Consider the following 23,096-nt stretch of genomic DNA (forward strand, 5'->3'; position numbering starts at 1 on the left):
TCAATGCAGTCTCCCACAATGAATTTAAATTGTTAAATACAAGGCTGGTATAGTGACAGTGGTATAGTGGTATAGTGACAGGTTCCCTTCCCATGGATGCACAGAAGACGAGTTAGTAGTTACAGCATGGCAGTTGTGGCCCATACAGCTGCATCACTTGCAGCATGGGTGGGAACGCCTGTTAAATGGATGTGGTTTCAGCTGTGTGCCATAGGAAAGGCTTAAAGAGCACTCGCTTGTGGTGAGTAAGATTGGCCTCCAGGCAGGGGAGGTTTTTTTGTAAATGGGATGAGAGTTGGCTCTTTCAGGCTCTTGCACACCTATTATGTATACTAGTATCTGTTGGCAGGCAGACTGGTACAAACTTTGCAATGTCTTTGAATTAGGCCGCCATGCACACTTTTGAGTAATAGGATTACTCGCATATGCTTATTTCGCATTCTCTCTCCTTTCCTTAAAAACGTCCTCTACCTCAGCCAGAACAGTACTAGACTATCCCTAGAGATGCAGGGTATGGGTTTGCTATGCTTCTACATAACAAAGTTGGGAGCCACCCACACAGCCTGAACCTACGGTGTTAAACTGGGAGCTGACATTGACCATAATTCTCTGGTCCAGAGTGACTTTCTGTTGTTCTCTGGTTAACACTCTAAATGCTTTGCATTGGAAAGCAGAGTGGAAAGACGCTTCAGTTTTATGCCAGGTGCCAGAAGGATTGGTTTGGAAAGAAGATGCTACAGATTCCTAATAATAATAATAATAATAATAATAATAATAATAATAATAATAATAATAAATTTGACATCATTAGCACCAGATGTGTTTCGCTAAAAGCTCATTTAGACTGGTGCAAACATGCAACATAAACAGGTGTGGCCAACAGGGAAGAAGGGGTAAAGGAAACTGTAAGGGAACTGACTAGCTCTGTTGAGGATGCTTAAGGGGGATTGTGATAGCAATAGGTTTAATTTGTCTGTTTTTGGAGAGGGGGTGTAGTTTGCCAGAAGCCCCACCCCCTTTCAGAACTTGTTTTGACATTTGCTGAGGGTTTGGTCTTGCCTGCTCCCAGAACAGAATGCACCCTTCACACCTGAAAGGTATGATTTGCCACTATTTTTCCCATCTGAAAAGAACCTCCTCTAACCAATGGGAGAAATTGGAGGAGAGCCACTCCAGTAATTTTCTGTAATTATTGTGGGTGTACACAGCAGTGTTTTAATTGAAGCTTAAGCTGCTTAAGGTATGAAACTGACTCACAAATCTCAGCAGCTTTTGGAGAAGGACAAATTAGGAACACTTTGAGTGTGTGCACACAGTTAAGGGCAGGTTTGTGGCAGCTGAATGTTCTGCTCTTATTCTCTGCCATGAAACAAAAATCTGGGAGAGGCTGAATTGGACTAGCCGCTAGATGGATCAGTGGTCTGACTCAATGTAAGGCAGCTTCCTGTGTTCCTGAATTACTGAATAGTGGTTTTGGTGTAACATTGCACAAAATTCATCTACCAAGAAATGGCATGACTAGCGTGTAAAAGAAAGGCCTACTATTGCTAAGGCAATACTTTTTAGGTAGGACCAACAAAATTGTCTCCCAAATACTGAGTAAGCTTTGGAGTTTTCCAAATTATTAACCAAACTAGCACTCGGGAGGTGGAGGTGGAGGATATGGAAACAAACCCTAACATGCAAAAAATTAGGCTGCTGGGTGGAATCCCAAGATAACAGTTGTAGGATGGCTGAATTAGTCTAGTCTCTGATAATACTTGTGTGTACCCGTTTATACCTGGGATCCTGGGGTGAAGAAGCAGTGGCTGATCAGCACTTTTTGATAACTTAAATCTAGTTTTGGCATGGGACACCTTGTTTTATGGAGAGCCCTGTTTTCTCATTCTTTGAAAACTCTAAGCAGATGGGAATAATGGCAAGACATCAAGCTGTGGCTGTGCTTGCTTTCGAAGTTTCCCCTGTTCAGAGGAGAGGTCTGGTGGCTGCCTTGTGTTGATTCTTTTCCCCTTTTAGTTTTGCTTGTTAGTTTATACATCTGTTCAGCTCCCCATGGCTTTTCAGGCCATTTGTTGTACCAAGCTTCTGCCTGTCCTGATTGCTGCATGTCTGGTTCAGTGCTAAATTCTAAAACTGGTTTTGTGTGAAGATCTTGTGTGCTTCTGGCTTACTAAAATACTGGCTTAATACCCTGCAAAGTGCAATGCTGAGGTCAGTTCATGATTGACTGAGCATCCCTCACCGAACCTCAAATGTGGGAAAGTCAGCTAAGCTGGACATGAAAGGCTGTACTTTTGTCTTTTGCATCACTGAGTGATTGCCAGATTTTTACCACTGGACTGATGGTGGGAAGGTGGTTTTCTTACGCCAAATCAATGCCGGCGGTTCACTTTACTGGTAGTGCTGTCTCTGCAGAGTTTCCCAGTGTAGGTGGTACAGGTCAGATGGGCATTGTGTGTGTGCCTCAGATGGGCAATAATCCAGGGCAGCGCTAGACATTATTGTTGCAGGAAGCATCAGCTAAGCTTTATTGTGTTAGCACAACATGCAAAAGTGTAGAAGCAAAAGACATACATTATTAAGTGCCCAACTATGTGCATGTGGAGAAATCTAGCTTAATTGGGGTCCCCCTGAAGGGATATATGTAGGGACTTAAAGATGCGTATATGCACAATTTACTTCTGCCCTTTGCATGTTTTGCAGCAGAAAAGTACTGATGTAAGACTGATTCACTTTGTGACAACCAGAATTATTTAGCGAAGGTGGAAAAGGCCACAGCAGTGCCAACAGCTTCCTCCAGTGTCTGAGGTTTTGCCCCTGCTTCACAAAACTGGAAGCAGCCACCTGCTGCAAGATGTTGACTGAAAATCCTATTCAGGTGTACAGTATAGTCTGCCTCTTTGTTCCCAGTGGTTCAAGGCAGCTTACCTCTCCGTACAGGCTCCCACTCTCTACTCCTGCTTTGATCTCCTTTTAAAGCCTTTGTACACCACTGAAAATTGCAACCGCAACATTAATGTTCCTTTCACTATGTCCACTAACAGCACCTTTCCTCCAATAACTCCCATATCCCCCCCTTTTAAAAGTCCAAACTTCTCAGTGTCTGTCTGATCTCACTGTATTCCCCAGTGCACACAAACTTTCAAAGTAGTTTGCCCCTTCATGTAATTCCTTTAAATCTGTGTTGGGGGAAAGGAGGCCCAGCCTGCCCCAGAAGGAAGCAGGCTTGATGGCAGCTGAGTGTCTGGTTTGAGGAGCCTGGATTGCTTTCCCCCTGCAGGTCTAACTGCCACTACAGTCTCTTGAAATAGGACTGTGCCAAACAAATCCACACTTGCCCTGGGTGGTGAAATTGTTTTGAGCTAGGGAAGTGTTACTGTTGGTTGGGGGGAAGATTAATGGCTGGAGCATAGTAACTAAATATTTCCCCTAGAGGAGTAGCTCTAGTCCCAAATTTGATGTCATAACCTGCTCTTGCACATTTTGCTAAATGTGTTTTGGCTTAACAGACCAACCCCCACAATGGAGCTCCTCTCCTTGTGTTAGCCTGCTTGTGTGCATATGTTGTACTTCCTGTGGAACAGAGATTAAGACAACAGAGCCTGTATCAGCAGAACGCAGTCTTCATGGCACTATACAGATGCGTTTAGGTGTAGGTGGGTGGAACCTCAAAAATCCAGTTAGCCAAAGCTGTGCCCCCGCCATGAGCCAGATAGGATGCATCACGTTAAATGTTACCTGCATGCATCTAAGAAATGTGCAAAGCAAGGCGTAAAGTGAGCTTATGGGTGAATATGACACGTCCTATGGAAGTGCAAGCACAGAGAGCTGATCATAATTTTGCTGATTTTTCTCTTACAGGTTTATAAACCATTTCCCAGCTTGAATAATAAAGACATTTCTAGCTTTCCAAATTAGTTTGAAGATTTTACTACGTAGTTCTTAAAAGTAAAATTGTGCAGCATATCTCTGGTTGGATATGTTGTGCTCTATCAAACCTGCTGGCAAAGTCCTTGGAGTTCAGGATTCCCAGCGGAGCCACCTTCTACCTCAGGGACACCCCCATGTCTTAAATTGTCCTAATTTATCTCAGGTTAAAAATGGTTTTCCCAGAGTACTTGGGCCATAACTGCCTTATGTCTAAAAGAGGATTAGACAAATTCATGGAGGGTAAGGCCATCAGTGGCCAGTAGCCAGGATGGCAGTGCTCTGCCTCAATGGCCGTGGGCAGTAATGCTTCTGAATGTCAGTGGCTTGAAGCCACAGGAGGGAAGAGTGCTGTTGTGCTCAGATCTAGCTTGCGTGTGCTTCCTATAGGTAGCTGGTTTGCAACTGTGAGAACAGGAAAGCTGTACTAAACGGCCCACTGGCCTGATTCAGCAGGCTCTTATGCTCTTGATAGCACTAACTATGACTCTGCTGGAATTGCTCAACATACTGAAAGTTTTAATGTAGACAACTCTACTCTTGCAGGAAACCTGCAGACCTTCAGAACTTGGCACCGGGGACTCACCCGCCCTTCATAACATTTAACAATGAGGTGAAGACAGATGTGAACAAAATTGAAGAATTTCTCGAAGATGTCCTCTGCCCACCCAAGTAAGTGTCACTAATGAGGGGAGGTGTATTGCAGAAAGCTGTTTTGGTGGTGGTGGTCTTTGCCAATTCTCAGGATGGTACTTCTTAATCCTCTATATTGCTATGTACTCATTATGCAAGTTACCGTATTTTTCGCTCTATAACACGCACCAGACCATAACACGCACGTAGTTTTTAGAGGAGGAAAACAAGAAAAAAATATTCTAAACAAAACAGTGGATGTATGATTTTTGTGGTTCATGCTGTGGCCACAGACATGTGATCTGACGGTGAGTTTGGGGTAGCCCAATGCAAAAATCCTGAGGATCCATGTGGATCCATGCTAAAGTCGCCCTAAAGTCGCAGGGGCGCTGGGGGAGTGAACAGGAAGCAGGAGGAGGAGAACAATCCCTCTCACACACAGACACACACACACACAGAGTATCAATCCTAAAGTCGCAGGAGAGCGCAGGGGCGCTGGGAGTGGGAAGCAAGAGAAGGAGAACGATCCCCCCTCTCTCTCTCTCTCACACACACACAGTATCAATCCTAAAGTCGCAGGAGAGCGCAGGGGCGCTGGGAGAGTGAAGGGGAAGCAAGAGGAGAACGATGCCTCACACACATAGAGACACACACACACAGACACACACACACACACACACACACAGAGTATCAATCCTAAAGTCGCAGGAGAGCGCAGGGGCGCTGGGAGTGGGAAGCAAGAGAAGGAGAACGATCCCCCCCCCTCTCTCTCACACACACACAGTATCAATCCTAAAGTCGCAGGAGAGCGCAGGGGCGCTGGGAGAGTGAAGGGGAAGCAAGAGGAGAACGATGCCTCACACACACACAGACACACACACACACACACACACACACAGAGTATCAATCCTAAAGTCGCAGGGGCGCTGGAAGTAGCAGGGGCGCTGGGAGAGTGAAGGGGAAGCAAGAGAAGGAGAACGATGCCTCACACACAGAGAGACACACAGAGTATCACTCCTAAAGTCGCAGGAGAGCGCTGGGGCGCTGTGAGAGTGAACAGGAAGGAGGAGGAGGAGAACGATAGCTCAAGCACACACACACACACACAGCCCCTACAGTGGCTGATCCAAAATCGGACAGCAAAAAACTGCAGGCAGGGACACGGGGTTGTTTTAAAGCAACCAGCCCCGATCTGCTTCTCTCCCTCCTCCCGGCTAGGCTGGCTGAAAAGCTTTGCTGCTACTTAGCAGCTCAGTGGAGAAGAGAGAGGGACATAGAGCACGGGGTTGTTTTAAAGCAACCAACCCCGCTCTGCTTCTCTCCCTCCTGCCCGGCTCGGCTTGCTGACAGGAGCCGCTTACACCCGCTTTGCAGTTTCAAAGAGAGCCACGGACTGCTCACAACTGCAGCGGATTCCCCTGCCATCTGTAGGCATTCGCTCCATAACACGCACAGACATTTCCCCTCACTTTCCAGGAGGAAAAAACTGTGTGTTATAGAGCGAAAAATACGGTAGTTGCAAGCTTACTTCATCAGCAATAAGAGATGGCAACTGTACATTATTACAGGCTTAGGGCTAAAAAGCTGTTCCTACCCTATCGAAGCTGTATCTTTGTGCAACAGAGGCAAAATGCATAGGATTTCAAATTTCTGACCATGGGGTTTGCTTCAGCCAAGCAGGTCGTGGAGCCACACCAGTCAGCTTCTCTGTTGCCTTGACTCCCCCTCTTTTTCTTCCTTCCCATCAAACTTCTCACCAAACCCCTGGGCTATTGCACTCTTGGCATTGCTCTTTCCTGCTAGGGTGAGCAAGGATCGGATCCGAAAGTTAACTCTTGGTTAAGCATTTCTGTGACCTGAAAATTATTAAACGCAACAGACTGGCAAGCAGGTCTGAACAGAAAAGAGTCTTTGTGTCTTCATTCACTTGTAAAAGGAGAGACCAAAGGGGATTGATGATTACCAGCGATTGCCATCTTAAAACTCAACATGAAGCTGGCATTACTGATATTGCCGATACTTGGGATAAAACCAAGTCTATCTTCTTGGTTTAAAGTCTTGTTTTCCACAATAATTTTCCTTAGCATTTACAAACTCCTTAAGAGTACGTAGGGGTGTTCTTGTTCTGTTTGAATTTCATAAGGTGAAATGCAGTAGTTTCCATACAGACTAGTAACCAATTCACGGTATTTTTCTTTTCCAACATGGCCCACAAATTTGCCTGCAACTAGTATCTTCTCTTTAATTCTGGAGAAATCCCCTGAGTTTTCTGTCCTCATGCTGAACTTTGGACAGACTTTGAAGGCAATGAGATGCCTCTCTGCATGGTCTGAGTGATTTCCTCCCCCCTCTTCATCCTTCTACTGCCTCATGGGAGGGAGGGAGGAGGGAGTCGCCCAGACCTTGTGTCTCTTAAGTGGCGCAGTGCCAGTGACATCTTGCAGAGCTTTGAGGCTCTCCAGCACCTCTGTGGCTCAGTGCTTGCATAGCCTGATTGCTGGGAGAGAAGGGAAAGAATTTGGGCATTAGAGTTGTTGGCACACCTTCAAAACTCACCACAAGCCCATGTGGCGATCACAAACGGTGACTGGTTGTGAGGGTCAGCTAAAATGAGTGGACCCTGGGATGTCAAGGTGGGTGTTCAGTGTCCTGGTTGATAGCTTTTTAGAAATCAGTCACTGTTTCACAACTAGATTAAATCAGAACTTTAGCTGTACCCATATTTATTCCAAGGTGAGTTGAGCAAGGGGTTATCCCTTTTTTCAATGGAAGAAATACTGAAATTGTCTCACTATGTGCATATTGGGACTTTCTGGAATATAACTTCAGCGCTAAACATGTTTCTGAAGGCTTGTCAAAAATATGGGCAGATCTGGTACTTGGACAAAATTCTAAACGGTTTGCTGTTCAAGTAGCAACGTATTTTTAAAAGTTGCATCCATTTAAATATTTCTCAGGGGAGGGCAGAGCTCCATGTGCTAACTCTGCAAATCTGTGGAATTCATTACGAGGGTAAAGCAGCATTTCTAAGCCACCACACTTCTTGCGTAATGTAATTGGCCACTGCTTGCTTTGGCAAAATTTCAGATGGCCTCTGACACTGAATGAATGACTCCTGTGAGTTCAGGCAGATGGAACTCTCTCCCATGTGCTCTGAGAAGAGCACTGGAGCATTATGTTTGTTTGTTTCAGGTGCTTAACACAGGAACAAGGTTGTAGTTATGCTGCCACTGTGCTCTTCCCAGCTTGCAGGAAGGATGAATTAAGTAGCTACAAAGCGATGATGCAAATATGTGCCATCAGTAATAAAACATTCTGGAAGGAAATATGCCCAACTTATATGGTACAATGCCATGCTGCAATTGAAATCACTGTAAATTCATATACAAATATATATGTGTATATATGTTTCTCTTCAGGTACACAAAGCTTTCACCAAAACATCCAGAATCAAACACTGCTGGAATGGACATCTTTGCTAAATTTTCTGCATTTATCAAGAATTCCAGGCCAGAAGCAAATGAAGGTAGGAAATCTATTTTTGAGTGTTTTATGTGGCATTAGCTCTCTTTGCTATCCATCTCCCCCTTCAGTTTCTTAGCTTGCCCAAGTAGAGGTTTCTCCCAAACACAGACTTCCTTAAGAAGTGATCTCATGTTTTGCAATACATTCAGCAAAGCCTTGATTATCTTTCCGTAGCAGAGAAGTGGGGAGCAGAAGGTGCTCAACCTTTTTCCTGTGCCTTCTGTGTTCCAAATTACCCATACTGCTCCCACCTCCACCCCCGTTGCCACCATAAGCTTTCAAATGCATGTTTACAACTCTGCAAAGGAAAAAGTGACTGGTAGCAGAGAACGTGCAGTAATCAGACAGAATTTAACCCCCTGGCACATGTCCACTTCAAATTGTCTTTTTCTTAACTAGCATTTCAGCAAAATAAAAAAAAATGGAGTAGGGGACAGTATCGTTTGTGTTTTGGTGCGTGCATTTGAATAGAAGGCTTAGTGAGGCTTTTAAAGGCTTTTGGACCAGGCATGGAAAGTCTGGTCCCCCCAGAAATTATTGGACTCAAATTCCCATCAGCCCCAGCCAGCATAACCAATAGTCAGAAAGGATAGGATTTGTAACCTGCAACATCTGGAGAGCCACAGGCTTTCCTGCCCTATTCTAGACCTTTGAGGGGCTGAAGTGGGCGATTCCACTGCATTAATGGCAATGGGATCAACATCTGTATGGCTGCCCTGCCGAGACTGCATTCAAGAGCATTGTTTATGACTTCTGAGCAGCAGGTGATCTCTAGAACTGCTCTCATGTTTGGAAGTAAACAAGGTATAGCTCATGTAGCCTATCCCAGCTCTAATTTCCTAAGTCTGGCCAATGCTGGAGTCCGCGCTTTCTATATTGATCTTTGGTCTGAGGCATCAATTAAAAGCTGGCCCTCTTGCCTGGTGGGATGAGACCTCTGTGAATGTACTTTTGTAGCCAGAGACAAAGGGAAGCATATATCATCTCATGCAGGCAGATTCTGGGTACCATTGGAGGCTGCTAAATGGTAAACTTCATTTGATTCATACATGGGGTACCACCCCAAAAAACAATAGTCTGGTGCAAGCCCTATTGAAATGAATGAAGTTCTATAGGACCCTGTGAAATGTTGAGCTTTGTGGTTTTTGTACGTGGCCCTTTTCTCAGGTAGCCAGCAAAACTGACACACCTAGTTTGTGTAGTCATGAGCAGCCAGTTGCTTCTTATTTTAAAGGCTAAGGCTTGTAGCCAATGTTAGTCCTACTCAGAGTAGACCCACTGAAGGACATTAATTTCAATGAGTTTCCTCAGCCCTAATTTTTATCCTTGAAATGGGCAAATACGCTTCCTTTGTCATTATGCCTAAGGATTGTCCTTCCATAGCTTCTGTCTTTCACTCATCTGGAAAATGCATTATGGTCCTTGGAACTGACTCCCACCTTTTGAGCAAAGGCCCAGCTGTTTCCTCTCTCCATCCCTTGATTTGAAGTTCCGGGCTTTTCACATTTAAAAGATGTGCCAGCTGTGTGCATGGGCCTCATGAGATTTTTGTAAGTTCTGCTGACAACAATGGCCCATTAAAGTTAATCATAAAATTGCCAAAGCTGCTAAAAAAGCGTTGGAGTCATTGTTTGCGCAACCACCTTGCTTATGCTTAACAGCCCTTTTGCTGTTGCATTCTGAGAGCAACTGTGTATCCTCAGAACCGTCATTCACATCTATTTGTATTCAACAGCATATGCTCATCAAAAGCTAGCAACTTATGTTGCATGGAATTGGAGTTGTTGCCTCGCCGACTTCTGTTTGAATTTTGCACCATAAGTGCCTCTGGCCAGCTCTTGATAGCTATAAATTGGGCTCATGCTGGAACTGCCGTCCAAGGATTATTATTTGGCTAGGGGTGTGGAGAGGAAACCCGCATTAAAGTGAAATTGTACAGACACGAAGCATGGAACTGCTTCTGAGTGAGTCTCAAAGAAGCCAATTCCATAGAATTTGCTACTGCATAACTAAGTTCCTGTGTTTGCAATCTTTTGTGTAGGTTAAAAGTTGCACATCACACAAAGTGTGTCTTAAAAGAGAAAAAGCTGGTCTTCTTTTTTCCAACCCTTTGGCATATCTTGATCATGAATTTTAAAAAGTTGGCTAGATTATAATTTGATAAGTCATCTAGAACATGTGCGCATCCATTTGCAGTATTGGTTCAGACAGTTAATGTCTTGTTGCACCTTTTTAAAGACAAGTGGATTTATAGTGATACAACCTTAAGTGTTCTTGAGTCCCTTTCATCAGATGCACAAAAGGAATGTTCAGTTTGCCTGCAAGCAAATATGCACAGATATAGAAGGAAATACTGAAATACGAGCTCAGTAGGCTGTAAAATGTGTTCATATGTGCACCCGCTTGCTTAGTCTTATGTATTCATGTGCATCTGTTCCTGCTGCTCTATTTTTTCATGGCCATGTGCCCCCACTGTCCACAGCTTTATACGTAGGTGTATTTGTCAATTGAAGATAACATTTCTTGTATCGGATGAAGTGGACACTGGTCCACAAAAGCTCGTGCCAAAACAAGTTTCTTTAATGTGCCACAAGCTGTAGTAGACCAATCTTCTGATAGTAAAGAGAGAGGTGAGCAATGGAATCTGAAAGACACTAAGCAGTAGCCATGTGTAGGAGGTGGGCAAGGCACTAGACTAGAAAAGCTAAGGTTCTTAGGGATGCTATGATCTACACCAGGAAGCAGATTTTGAAAAAAATGCAGCTATGATGAATACCCCCAGCCAGCTTTTTCCAAGGGCCAGCTTTCCATCATTTAGGAAATCTTTCCTCTAGCCTGCCAAATCTACTTTCCTTTAACTCAGGGGTGGCGAACATACACTCTTCCTGATGCTGGACTCCAGCTCCCATCAACCCCTGCCCACATATCCAGTGGCTGGGGATGAAGGGAGCTGGAGTCCAACAACATCTGAAGGGATCCAGGTTCCCCGTCCCTAGTTTAGCCTAAATCTGTCCTTTGTGACTCTTGAGAAAATGTGGAATTTTTCTAGCTTCAGCTCCCCACCAATAATTAGTGAGTTGGCTGGAAAATTCTATACTCATAATAATTTTTATTGCCTGGTGTACCTACCGTTGGCATTTTCTCTGAAAGCTCTGCCAATTTTTCCCCTCTTGTATCATACAGTGTGCTACCCTTGGTGGTCTAAAAATGGCACTTAAACTGAATCCACAGACCTATAGACCTTGGATTATGTTTCCTGCTAGTAAATGAGAAATCTGTGGTTGCTAGGCGACCTTTTGCCACAGGGACCTCATACAGCAGCTCATTGTAAGGAAACAATATTGACAGCAGTATCTTTTCCATGGTGCATTTTTTTGGTGGCTTTTGTACTCGGTTACAGTTTCTGTTCACTTTCTATCTGCTTTTTTCCTTTGTGGCCTATAAAATACTGTGCTTAGGAGTGGATTGGCCATGTAGGTTATTGCTTAAGTCATTTGCAAGGCTGAGCTACTGATGAGGATTGTCTCAGGCTCACCTTTAACCCTGAATATATCAAATAGTCCCAGTTCACGTATGCCCTGTGCTGAAGATCAGCATTCTACAGTTTAGCTATCTGCATTTTGTGATCTGTGGAAATCATGTGGAAATGCGCATTTTATTCTGCATAATTCTGCTTCTGTAGTCCTGGGGGAGGAGCTGTATAGGGGACTCAAGTCCCACCCACTGGCAATCCTTTTCAAGTCTTCACAACCACAAGGGCTAGAAACTTATTTTTCATTAGAGATTATTCTTAAAATTTTGCAGCAAGTATCTCATTCTGTGGCTTTTCTGGACTTGCATGGAATTGCAGCATACACATAGCCATGATTACTGAAAATAAATCCTGATGGCATTGAGCTTTGGGAAACAGATATAGCTAGACATTAGTTGGAAGGCAATATGAAGGCACAGGTCCAAGTAGGTTAATTTCCAGAATTCTGTGGAGTAGTCTTTGAGTATGGCAACTGACTCTCTACTTCACTTGGTTTCAGAGGAATTTGCTTTGACTATAAGCTGGCCTGTTTCTTCACTGTTCTGCCAAGTAGTGTCCAATGCCATTGCATGCCCAATGGCTGCTTCTCTTCTGAATTGGAGCAGGTGGGGGGAGTATTGCACACACCCAGAGGAGTTTTGCAGCAAATGCTCCAAGGATTCTCCTACTCATTGAAGATATTGAGGGGGAGGAAAAGGCTACTCCTGTGGAGTTTCTGGGAGGAAGCCATTGTCTTGAAGTCAAACTTACATCAGCATTGGCTCAAAACTGGAAACAACACTGTTGTGACTAACACAGAATGCATGCAGTAGATGGGAGAATTCCAAAGCAGACAATCCCAAAGAATGGCTCATAGTTCTCATTCCAGGCTAAGGGCAATGCTTCTCTCTGAATTGCCATGCAAGATGTGCAGAGGTTAGTTGGAATTCATCTCAATGCTGCCAGAGCAACTTTACTCGATGGCACATTGCTCCCGCTATGAAATCCGATCTGGGATTTGCTTTTTCTACATCTTGCAGACCTTCCTGGGTTCAGTGGAGGCAGAGCTTAAGGGTGTAAAATCTTGTTTGCCCTAGCCTGTAGAAGCAACAAAGCCTTCATTACTTTGATTCATTAGTACTTGTAGACACAGGGTTTCTTTTGACATTCTAAAGTTTAGAAGTCATTGCTTGGATTGTCTTAGAGAAGGAGCATTGCTGATATCCTCTTTTTGCAGGGTTATGTAAATACTTCTCCAACCCTACATTCTTTTTATGGCCTTTCAAACAGGCGGGGCAAAGCTCTCTTTCCTGTAAGGAGAGAAATGTTGGTGAAGACTGCCCTCTGCTGTTACTTTAAAAACTAATATGCAACAGTAATGGAGCTTAAGCAGAAATTGAGTGCTTCATCGGGGCGGAAAGGGCCACATTCTAAATGGCACCCCAAGTGAACAGATTCTCCATTTTTTTGCTTGGTGGGTGATTCATAGATTGCTTGGCGCTGTTTCCATTGGGGGTTAGGTACGTAGGTTTCAACTGTGATTGATTTATCCAGCACCATTGGATTTCTTTCTTCCTTTTTCACTGGCTAACTCTTCCAGCCCTGGAGAGAGGCCTTCTGAAAACTCTGCAGAAGTTGGATGAGTACCTGAATACACCTCTCCCTGATGAGATTGATGAGAACAGCATGGAGGATATCGCAGCTTCCACCCGCAAGTTTCTGGATGGTGATGAGATGACGTTAGCAGACTGCAACTTGTTGCCCAAACTACATATTGTCAAGGTGGGTGGAACTACCTTGAGGGCTAGTTTACATGTGCACACGTTTGACGCTTGACTCAACTGAATGAGATAATTTCCTGTAGTGGCAAATGGGCTCTGGGAAATTCTATTGGGTGCCTGCAAACCTGCAAGTTGCCACTGATGCTAAGCTTCCTATTCATTTTGCAGGGAAGGGGCCATACCCAACCCAAGTTGCATGCAGAAGGTTGCAGGTTCAATCCCTGTCTTACACTGTGTCAAATCATTGGCCCATCTATCTCAATATTGCCTACACTGATTGGCAGCTGCTGTCCAGGATTTCAGTCTCTCCCAGCATTACATGGAAAACCTAGGATTGAACCTGGGATCTACCACTCTGCCTCTGCTTTTACCACTGAGCTCCACCCCTTCCCCTGGATTAGGCAAGATGGACAAGTAATCTGACTTGGTATTAAGCAGCTTCCCCTCTCATTCTTATATGCAGACAAGTCCGATGCTATTTTGTGGTTCTGGTTGCAGTCTCAAAGCACAAAAATTATGGGCTGGTCCCATCTCTCTTTGGACATTGTAAAACAGCTGTTCTTCCCTTTCTTTGCTCCTAGGTTGTGGCCAAAAAGTATCGCAACTTCGATATTCCCAAGACAATGACTGGGATTTGGAGATACCTGACAAATGCCTATGGTCGTGATGAATTCACCAACACTTGTCCTGGAGACAAAGAGATTGAATTCGCCTACAGCGATGTAGCTAAGAGGCTCACTAAATAAGCAGTGTTTCGCACACATTTCATAACGAAACGCTTCTTTTAACAGACTGCTCCCCTTTTGTCTTTTTAAGATAGTGATTTACTTTGCATGTACTTGCAGTTATTCAGTGTTACATTGGGTAGACCAGGTATTTTTTCTCTTTCAAAAAATGCAAACCAATGTTATGCCGTTTGCTTGCTTTGTATCCTATAATAAGCAAACTGAGCACAGCAGTTAATGTTGCAGTGAAGCAATTCTGGAACCTGGCCCAGAACTGCTGAGTGGGACCCCTACTTTTACTACCTGGGCCTGCAGATCCTGGGTCTCAATTAGGTAGGACAGCCATCTTACATAGTCCAAGGAACCGAGTGGTAAAGCTTTTCCTGGATTGAGCATTTCAGGTAGTGGGAGTGGAGTGCAAGTTTGAACACTTTCCCTATATTAGAAGGCACCTTCTCTCTCTTGTCTGCACACACTTGGCTTGTTGGGGAGATGGCTTCAGCATACTCTTCTCCCATAGAATATTTTAATGCGCAGAATTTTATTCATTGCAGAGCGAATACAGCCTCCGCAGCTCCAAACTTAGGTGATTCAGCCTAAGGAAAGGTTTTTGCTTTTTTTTACCACTTGCTTCTTCTGATTATATAAAGTGGCCTTTAAATCTCAAATTGCATCTTGGGATTTTCAGATTTGTCTAGGAAGCACTTCTTGGTGTGATTTAAGGATTATTTATGTATTTTTGAGATGCTGTTGCATACCAGAGCTCTCCTGAAACACTGTACCTGCTGGTCTGTCTGAACAGTGCACCAAAGTCTCTTACTGCCTCACCGAAAAGAGCTACATGCAAAACCTTTGGGCAAGCATGAGGAAAAAGGCACATTTCAACAAGTTCAAATGCCACAAGCTGTGACCCATAGACACCAGGAACCCAATAAACTGTGTTCTTGGAGGTGACAAGGGTTCACTGCATATGCTTGCATTGGGGGGTCGAGGGGGAGTACATAAGTCTCCAACTGATTGGATCAAAAAGCAAGACAACTTTATTGGATGAAGCACAATAATCCAAGGCCATAATAGCAAGTTGCTTTTTTTTTTTAAGGCACTAGGAGGCTTGTCAATATGTGGGATTTATTTCTTAAGTAACATCATTCCAAACCTGAGCTGTCAAGCAGCCTAAATATGCCAGATGTTTCTACTCAACATGTAACTACTCTTTTATGTTGCTAACAAGAAGTGCTGTGGTTGGGTGCCAGGGGTGCTTTCTTGTCACTGTGCTAATGTCAGATTCCTGCAAGTAACTATTTTTTATTTTTAAATATGTGCAAGTGGCCTTTAGATACCAACTGTTTTGCCTTACGTGCATAATTCCATATTGATGGTTTTCTCCTTGGTCGTTTGTAAGTGTGGAATGTGGAGTTCTCAGCCCCTCTTTCAATTGTTTCCCCCTTCAAATAAGTCACATCTGACTGCTACATATGTACCTGATCTATATTTTTTCACATCACAATCATTAACACATTCAAGGTCCAAGTTGTGTATTTCTAGAACAGCACCAAGGAATAGGACTGTAAAAAAAAAATGGTTTGTGTTTCTGACTTGGGTTTTCTTTAATAAAAGGAAAGGCAAGGATTTGAGGCATGGAGCAAACTTTCTATTTATTTTAAAAGCCATCAAAGACTACTCCAGCCAATCAACACTAGTCTTCTTGCCAGCATACCTTTTGTAACTTTTACACTGGAGTGTACATTTTTAAAGCACGTATAAGGGCTCCTGTTAACAGACTTTCTGCGGCCCAACTCTGTACATACTTGCTCAGAAGCAAGTTGCACTGAGTTTGGCGTGGTTTATTCCCAAGTACATGTGTGTAGCATTGCAGCCTGGCTTACTCAGCATAAGTGAGGGCATGGAAGAGGATTAGGGAACCTTTTTCTTGTACAAAATTTCGTTTCGGTGAGGGACTTGGTGTTAAGAGCCTTAGGTTTGTGGTTTTTTTCTTCTTTTAAATCTAAGAATCATACTTACATTGTGATCTGATCCAATAAGTAGATACATGATTTCAATAATAGCTTTGTATTTGTTATACATGCCTTTGTGGTGCCTTCTTTCTCTTTGCCAGTATTCACAAAAGCCAGTCTTAGGCTTAAGGGTGGCCCCAAAGCATCCTGCAGCTTTGACACAAAACACGAGAAGGTGGAACCTTTTCTAGCATGTTTGTACCTCTTAGTTTAATTTCACTGGCCTGAAATCTGCTCCTCTTCTTGCTGATTTTGCCTTTAAGTCAGTTTACAGTCTTGATGTACACATTTGGGGGGTAAGGTACCCAAAGGGTAGAATTGTGTTGTACAGCATGGTGAATCTTATACATAGGGCGGTTGTCCTGCTAATGCCCACACTTGTTTGCCTTCCAGTTGTCATTTTGCCTGGCAAATTTAAAGTTTCAGATTAGAAGGTAGGATGACCAGTGTGACCAGATGGGATTCGAGGAAAAAGTTGGTCAGATGTGGGCCATTAGCTCAAATTCTTGCCAAGTCACTGTCCACATAACCACCTCTTATGTAACTGCTATTACCCCATCTGGTTACTGGATCCATTTAGCCCGGAACTGGTGCTTGGTTGATTGTGTTTATTTGAAAGCGTACCTTTAATGAGTCATGAAGGTAAATAACTTGGCACCTCCCAACAGTATCAGTCAAAAGGGAGGAAGCAGCCTGCCAATTTATTTTAAATTACACCGCAGCACAGGACAACCTTTATCATTCGATGCTGATTATGCCTTAGTACTGTTTGACGAAACCTTTCCGGTTTGAAATGTAGGCAGTAGTTGAATCTTATGCTCTTGATTCTATTAAGTTGGAGCAGAGAAGTCATTTGGAAGTACAGTATATTTTACAGAGAAGCATTATCTCTTCCTCTGTAATATTGATGTGCATAAATGTTCTCTCGTGTGACCAGTTATCCACTTGGTGTGTAGTAGAGGCAGTTTCTCCCACAAGATAAGGTGCATAATTTGTGGTTGCAAGTGATCAACCATTTGGTTAACTTTAGCAGCCCACATGGGTGAAAGCATTCAGTTTTCCTCTTGAATGAATAAAGAGATGGGCGTGTGTTTGTGGATGGGGGGCTTCTGTCATCAAATGGGAATTTTTTTTTATAGTTACGTTTTTGCAACAGAAATGTGAAAGGAATTCCTGTTAGTTGACCTTTGTTTAGCCTATGAAATTGGTAGCATTCATATACAGATTAACTTTCTGGAAGACAGAGAAAACCCCAAGTTTGATTTAACGTTTATTCTTCCAAGGTTGGGGAGAAGGGAGTGCGGAAAGACATGTGTTATACCTACTGTATTTATAGTTTGGGAACTTGCCTAACCTGCACAAAACTGAAGAGTTAATGATCTTGCCACTTGCCAGTTTCTTACAAAATTGATATTTTTTATGTACATATGCATTCTTAACAGAATTTCAGACATTCTGCTTCTAGCCATCCAAAATAGCAAATGTTGGTCTAAGTCTCACAGACATTCCCCCAGCCCACCATCCTCAGACTTTTGAACATGGGATGATAGTTGCATGAGAGCCAGAAGTGTGAGCAAGAGCAGCTCCTTGTAGCAATTCCTTAAATGTTCCTCCTGTATTAATGTGACTTCCAAAATGCCTTTCCACTCCTATAGCCAAAGATGTTTTAAATTCCCATTCTAGTTGTCAGTCTAGGAGCATTTGAGGAATCACTCCTTTGCCTAAACCCGGGCGGTGGAATCTGTGGCCCTCTTGATGCTGCTTGATTCCCAGCTCCCAGGAGCCCCGGCGGGCACAGTCAAAGGTCAGAATTATGGGAGTTGCAGTCCAGCAACAAGGCCACAGCTTGTCTCACTTTTGCCCTAAAGATAGGCAGGAGTGTTAATATTTAGAATGATTGAAGTCATCTCAGAACTGGTATGTCTGGGGAAATTCTGTGCATGTATTATTGTTAGCCACGGGATAGTTGTGCCATTGAAAGAGCCTGCTGGCTTGGACCACTCTGAGAGGCAGTTCCTACTGAAGGGGAACATCCCAATTGGCTGCATCTAATGTTACTCTGAGTGCAGAATGCGGCTTGGATTCTGCTTCACAAGTACCAAGAAGGGTTGAGGTGGCCCTGAAGTCCTTTCTGCAAACATAATCCAGGAGGAAAAGTCTTTGCCCTCATCCTATGCCCTTTGATGTCATGACACTATGGATTCCAATGTTTTGGATGATGCATTGTTCACATGCTCTCTGTTGGGTCATATTTATATAAGATAATTGGCCATTCTGCTTATTTTGTTTATAGTGAAATAGAATTTCTTTTAAAAAGAAAAGCTGTGGGTTATATCCAGTGTTAGTCATACTCCATCAGAGTTGACCCATTGAAATGAATGGGCATGATTAATTTGGGCTCACTCATTTCAGTGGGCCTACTCTGAGTAGCACTTGTAGTGACTACAACCCAGAGAATTAAAATTGCATGACTTATATATATATATCAAGGGATGCCTTTTTAATAAGGTCACTTTTGCTCAGCAGGCAGAGCCTTGAGGAACAAAGAGAACAGGTGGAGCACTTCTCTCAAAAGTGTGCAGAGCATTTGTGAAATCATTACACTTGTCTGACTCACACACGAACCAGTGTGCCGCATTCTGGGCACGGAGGGGTAGGAAAGCAAACCTCAGGTTCCCCACCTCTGTCAAGTCCTTCCTGTGGGACTCCAGCTCTCATGAGCCCCAGCCAGCACAGCTGAAGATCAGGCCTCTGTAACAAAAGTATTTTCTGTGGACTCGGCTCAACATGCATTTGTGCACAAATTGTTTCTGTTTATGTTATCAGCCTCTAAAAGTTGTGGGCCACAGAAATTGGTCTAGCCTATCTTACTATGCTAGAGCTATGTGCAAATATTAACAGTGACAAAGAGCAACCAATTTAGAAATCTGGCCATTCTAGGGCCTACCAGTGTCTAAATGTAACACACGAAGGTGTTCTAATTCATACTAAAAGTGTTATGTATAGTGAGAGCTGAGGTCTGGCTTCATTCCCTAGTGCTTGAAGCATGTATATTTTTTTTGGGGGGGGGGTGGAACCTTGGTTATCACTCACCTGCCTACCTGCCTTTCTGTGAAATGTTGCTTTAAGAGGCAATGCTAAATCAACTCTTCATTCTAAAAATGAATAACTGTCCCCTCCCAGCTGTGACTAACAGTAGATGTTTTATTCCATGTTAAAACCACAATTTCTTAGATACAGTCAAGTTCCTTCTTATCCTTTTGAACATACCTGAAAAGGTTGTTCTGAGCAAACCGTGTTTTAAAAATATATATCATCCTGTTTTATCTGCTCAACTGTTGCATCTGGGTGGGCGGGGGCACAGATTCCCAAGAATGGGCAGGGCATTGATTTGGCGTTTGTACAGAGATACCTGGAATCTCTTATGATATATTGTAATATGCTTCTCTTTTCACTTTTCTGGAATATCTTTTACAGGTATACTGGCAAACTGCTGGCAGCTGTTTTAAAAAATAAAATTTATATTTTTCACTTAATATGATATTGGCTATTTCTTCTCTGGATTTCTGGGGCAGGGGCTATAGCTCAGGGGGTAGAGGGCATGCTTTGCATGCAGAAAGTCCCAGGTTTAATCCTAAAATGGGAAGGACTCCCATCTGAAACCCTAGAGAGATGCTACTAGACTCCAGCTTTCTCTAACCTAGTGCCTTCTAGATGTTGCTGGATTCCAGCTCTCATCAGCCCTGACCACCAAATGACTGTAGACATTACTCTGAATGACTGTAGCTTTGCAGTGCCTCACCTCAAGAGAGGTCTTTCCCATCACCTACAGATGTGATTCCCTACAGATATTGCTGGACTACAACTCCCATCATCCCTGGCCATTGGCCATGCAGGCTGGGGCTGATGGCTGTTGGCATCAGCAACATCTGGAGGGTGGAAGGTTGGTTTAGGCCAGGGTTTCTCAAACTTGGGTCTCTACTGTTGTTGGACTACAACTCCCATCATACCTAGCTTTCAGGACCAGTGGTCAGGGATGATGGGAGTTGTAGTCCCAGTTTGAGAAACACTGATTTAGGCAATACCAAGCTAGATGGATCTAAAGGGGGCCTGCGTCGATATATGGTAGCTTCTTATGTTCCTACATCTGTTTTGCTAGCTTTTGAATTTGAGCTTCAGATGTGGGAAATATATGAGATTGGTTTGGAAGTTGAATTTGAAATGAACATTTTGAAGGAAGCTGTTTGCTCAGAGAACAGCCAAGAAACTTGCACGTTAGCTAAGAATTTATCTCTGTGCTGCTTGATAGCAAAAAATGGCCCTCAAGGTGGCTCACAAAGGATGACACATACCCACAAAATCAAGACAACAAAATCTTAACATATCAAAACTAAATAAAAACAAAAAATCCAAATTCATGTTCCTGCCAAATGTAGGGAGCAGTCCCCACAGATATGTCACAAAGAGCAGGAGTAAATCCTACAAGAGGGTGGGGCAGGGCAGATGGAGAAATGCTCTCCTTGGTCTCTCCCCTGCAAGTGAGTTACCAGGCACAATCTGAACAGCAGGATTGGGGAAACTCCTCCTGCAACTGGTGCTATGCTTTCATTTGTCCGGTAGGTGTCTCCCTCCACCAACACATACAGTACAGTGTCTAGAGAAGAGCACCTGCTTTGCTTGCAAAAGGTCTCCGGTTCAATCCCTGACATCTCCAGGTAAGGCTGGGAAAATCCTTAGGTGAAATCCTGGATAGCGGATGCCAGTCAGTATTGACAATACTGACTTGCTGTAAGGAAACACCTTTAGTTTCTCAAGGCGGATATTTTAATCCAGCAGCTGATAGGAATTTCAAAGTGACATGTATGTTGTATTTCTGCAAACCTTGGGGTTGCCCTGAGGCTACTGAAGCTTTGCCTGTGTGGTGACATTCTGGCTACAGAAGGGTCACTGCTCCGGGAATAAGTTCACTACTGGTAAAAGTAATTGAGTCTAAATAGAAAACAGCACACACAGAACTCAACTGTGAAGGCTGCCTATTTTGCCGGCAGAAAAGTGTAAGAAGTCATACTTCTCTTCCACACAGCACCTAAACTATGGAATTTGCTCCCAGAAGATGCAGCGATGGTCACCAGCTTGGATGGCTTTAAAGGAGGATTAGACAAATGCCTGGATGATAAAGCTACCAGTGACTGCTAGCCATGATAGCTATGCTCTGCCTCTGTGGTGAGAGATGGTACACTTCTGAATACTAGTTGCTGGAAACTGCAGGAGGGAAGAATGCTGTTGCACCCTTTGCCACAGTATAAACCCTGAAGCAGGCCTGGAACGCAGCCGTTGTAAGAAGGTTCTTTCATTACAGGCTCCAGGTTTTCAACAGAAAACTGTTCTGAGGCTGGCACGTAATTGAAGCCAGCAGGGGGGAGAGAGCCACGTCTGAGATGCACTTTCTCGAGGGTTGTGGCTTTCTGGGCACCTTTTGAAGTGGTTCTTCGTACCTGTTACTTTAGAACCTCATTTCAAAGCCAATCTGTTGAATGGGGAAGACCAGAAACCGTGACCCTCTTTCTAGATCTTCCATTGGCCTTTTTAGATATACTGTGTTGCTGTGCTGGCTTTGATAAAACACCTTCATAGTCCTGATGAAGCAAGCTCTCATGGGTGACCTTGGGCCAATGGTCCACTTGACACATTGTACTAAGGATTAAACCCTGTTTTATGTTAACTATGACTAAAGATGAACACCTAGCATGCCGGGACACACTTCTCAACATTTGGAAGGCCACAGGTTAACCAACCCCTGTATATAGGATAGCACATATGCCCCCCTCATACATGATCACATTTTAGTACCTGACTGTGCCACTCTCTTGATCCAGCCCCAGTTCATAGGTGATAGCGTAAAAGGTAAAGGTACCCCTGCCCGTACGGGCCAGTCGTGTCCGACTCTAGGGTTGTGCACCCATCTCACTCAAGAGGCCGGGGGCCAGCGCTGTCCGGAGACACTTCCGGGTCACGTGGCCAGCGTGACGAAGCTGCTCTAGCGAGCCAGCACCAGCGCAGCACACGGAAACACCGTTTACCTTCCCGCTATAAAGCGGTACCTATTTATCTACTTGCACTTAGGGGTGCTTTCGAACTGCTAGGTGGGCAGGAGCTGGGACCGAAAGAAGGGAGCTCACCCCACCGCGGGGATTCGAACCGCCAACCATGCGATCGGCAAGCCCTAGGCGCTGAGGCTTTACCCACAGCGCCACCCGTGTCCCAGGTGATAGCATAGATGACTTTAAAAGGGAATTAAGCCAAGCCAAGGTAAATAAGCCTTATAAGTGGCTACATCCATGATGGCTGTATGCAGCCTCCAGCTTCTACCGCTGCATATCAGTTGCTTAGAGGCAGCAGTGATGGATGGCTATTGCACTCATGTCCTGCTAGTGGTCTTCCCAGAGGTGTTGGATTGGACACTGTAGGATGCTGGAAGGGAAGTGAGGATTGGTCTGATAATCTGCTCTTATATTTTACGAGATGCCCAAGGTGCAAAATTGCCTGTGACCAGGACTCATCACTGCTTGATCGCAGCCCGTATCAGCAATGCCCTCGCTCCCCAAAAGGGGGGTTCACAGAGCAGAAAGAAACAAAGGGCAAACTGGCACTGCTTTTAACCCTCACTCATTCATTCTCTCTCTCTCTCTCTCTCTCTCTCTCTCTCTCTCTCTCTCTCTCTCTCGTGTGTGTGTGTCTTGCCAACCACTCCCTTCTGATGCTGGAAGTTTTCCAAGGATGGAGGAAAGGCAAACTCATGATCCTTTTGATGGGAGGCTTGTGTTCTTACCACTGGACACACAGATGAATAAACTGGTTTCAAGACAAAGATCAAGCAAAGGAACTTCAAAAAGGAGAATGCCAAATGACATCTCCACATCTTTGGTGCTCCAGGCAGAGGGCTTGGTGGGGCATCATCAGAGTTGTTTTTTTGGTCAGG

General features: G+C 44.1%; 1 protein-coding gene across 1 annotated transcript in view; it reads left to right on the forward strand.

The window, feature by feature from the left end:
- Positions 1-19,653, forward strand: part of CLIC4 (chloride intracellular channel 4) — a 46,709-nt gene extending 27,056 nt beyond the window's left edge. Inside the window, exons 3-6 of the mRNA XM_028738826.2 lie at positions 4,474-4,599; positions 7,980-8,086; positions 13,197-13,378; positions 13,959-19,653. Coding sequence (XP_028594659.1) covers positions 4,474-4,599; positions 7,980-8,086; positions 13,197-13,378; positions 13,959-14,123 — 580 coding nt within the window. The 3' untranslated portion in view covers positions 14,124-19,653. The remainder of the gene's footprint in view (positions 1-4,473; positions 4,600-7,979; positions 8,087-13,196; positions 13,379-13,958) is intronic.
- The last annotated feature ends 3,443 nt before the right edge of the window (positions 19,654-23,096 follow it).

This window comes from Podarcis muralis, chromosome 7 (genome assembly GCF_964188315.1).
Source record: "Podarcis muralis chromosome 7, rPodMur119.hap1.1, whole genome shotgun sequence".
Taxonomy (NCBI): Eukaryota; Metazoa; Chordata; class Lepidosauria; order Squamata; family Lacertidae; genus Podarcis; species Podarcis muralis.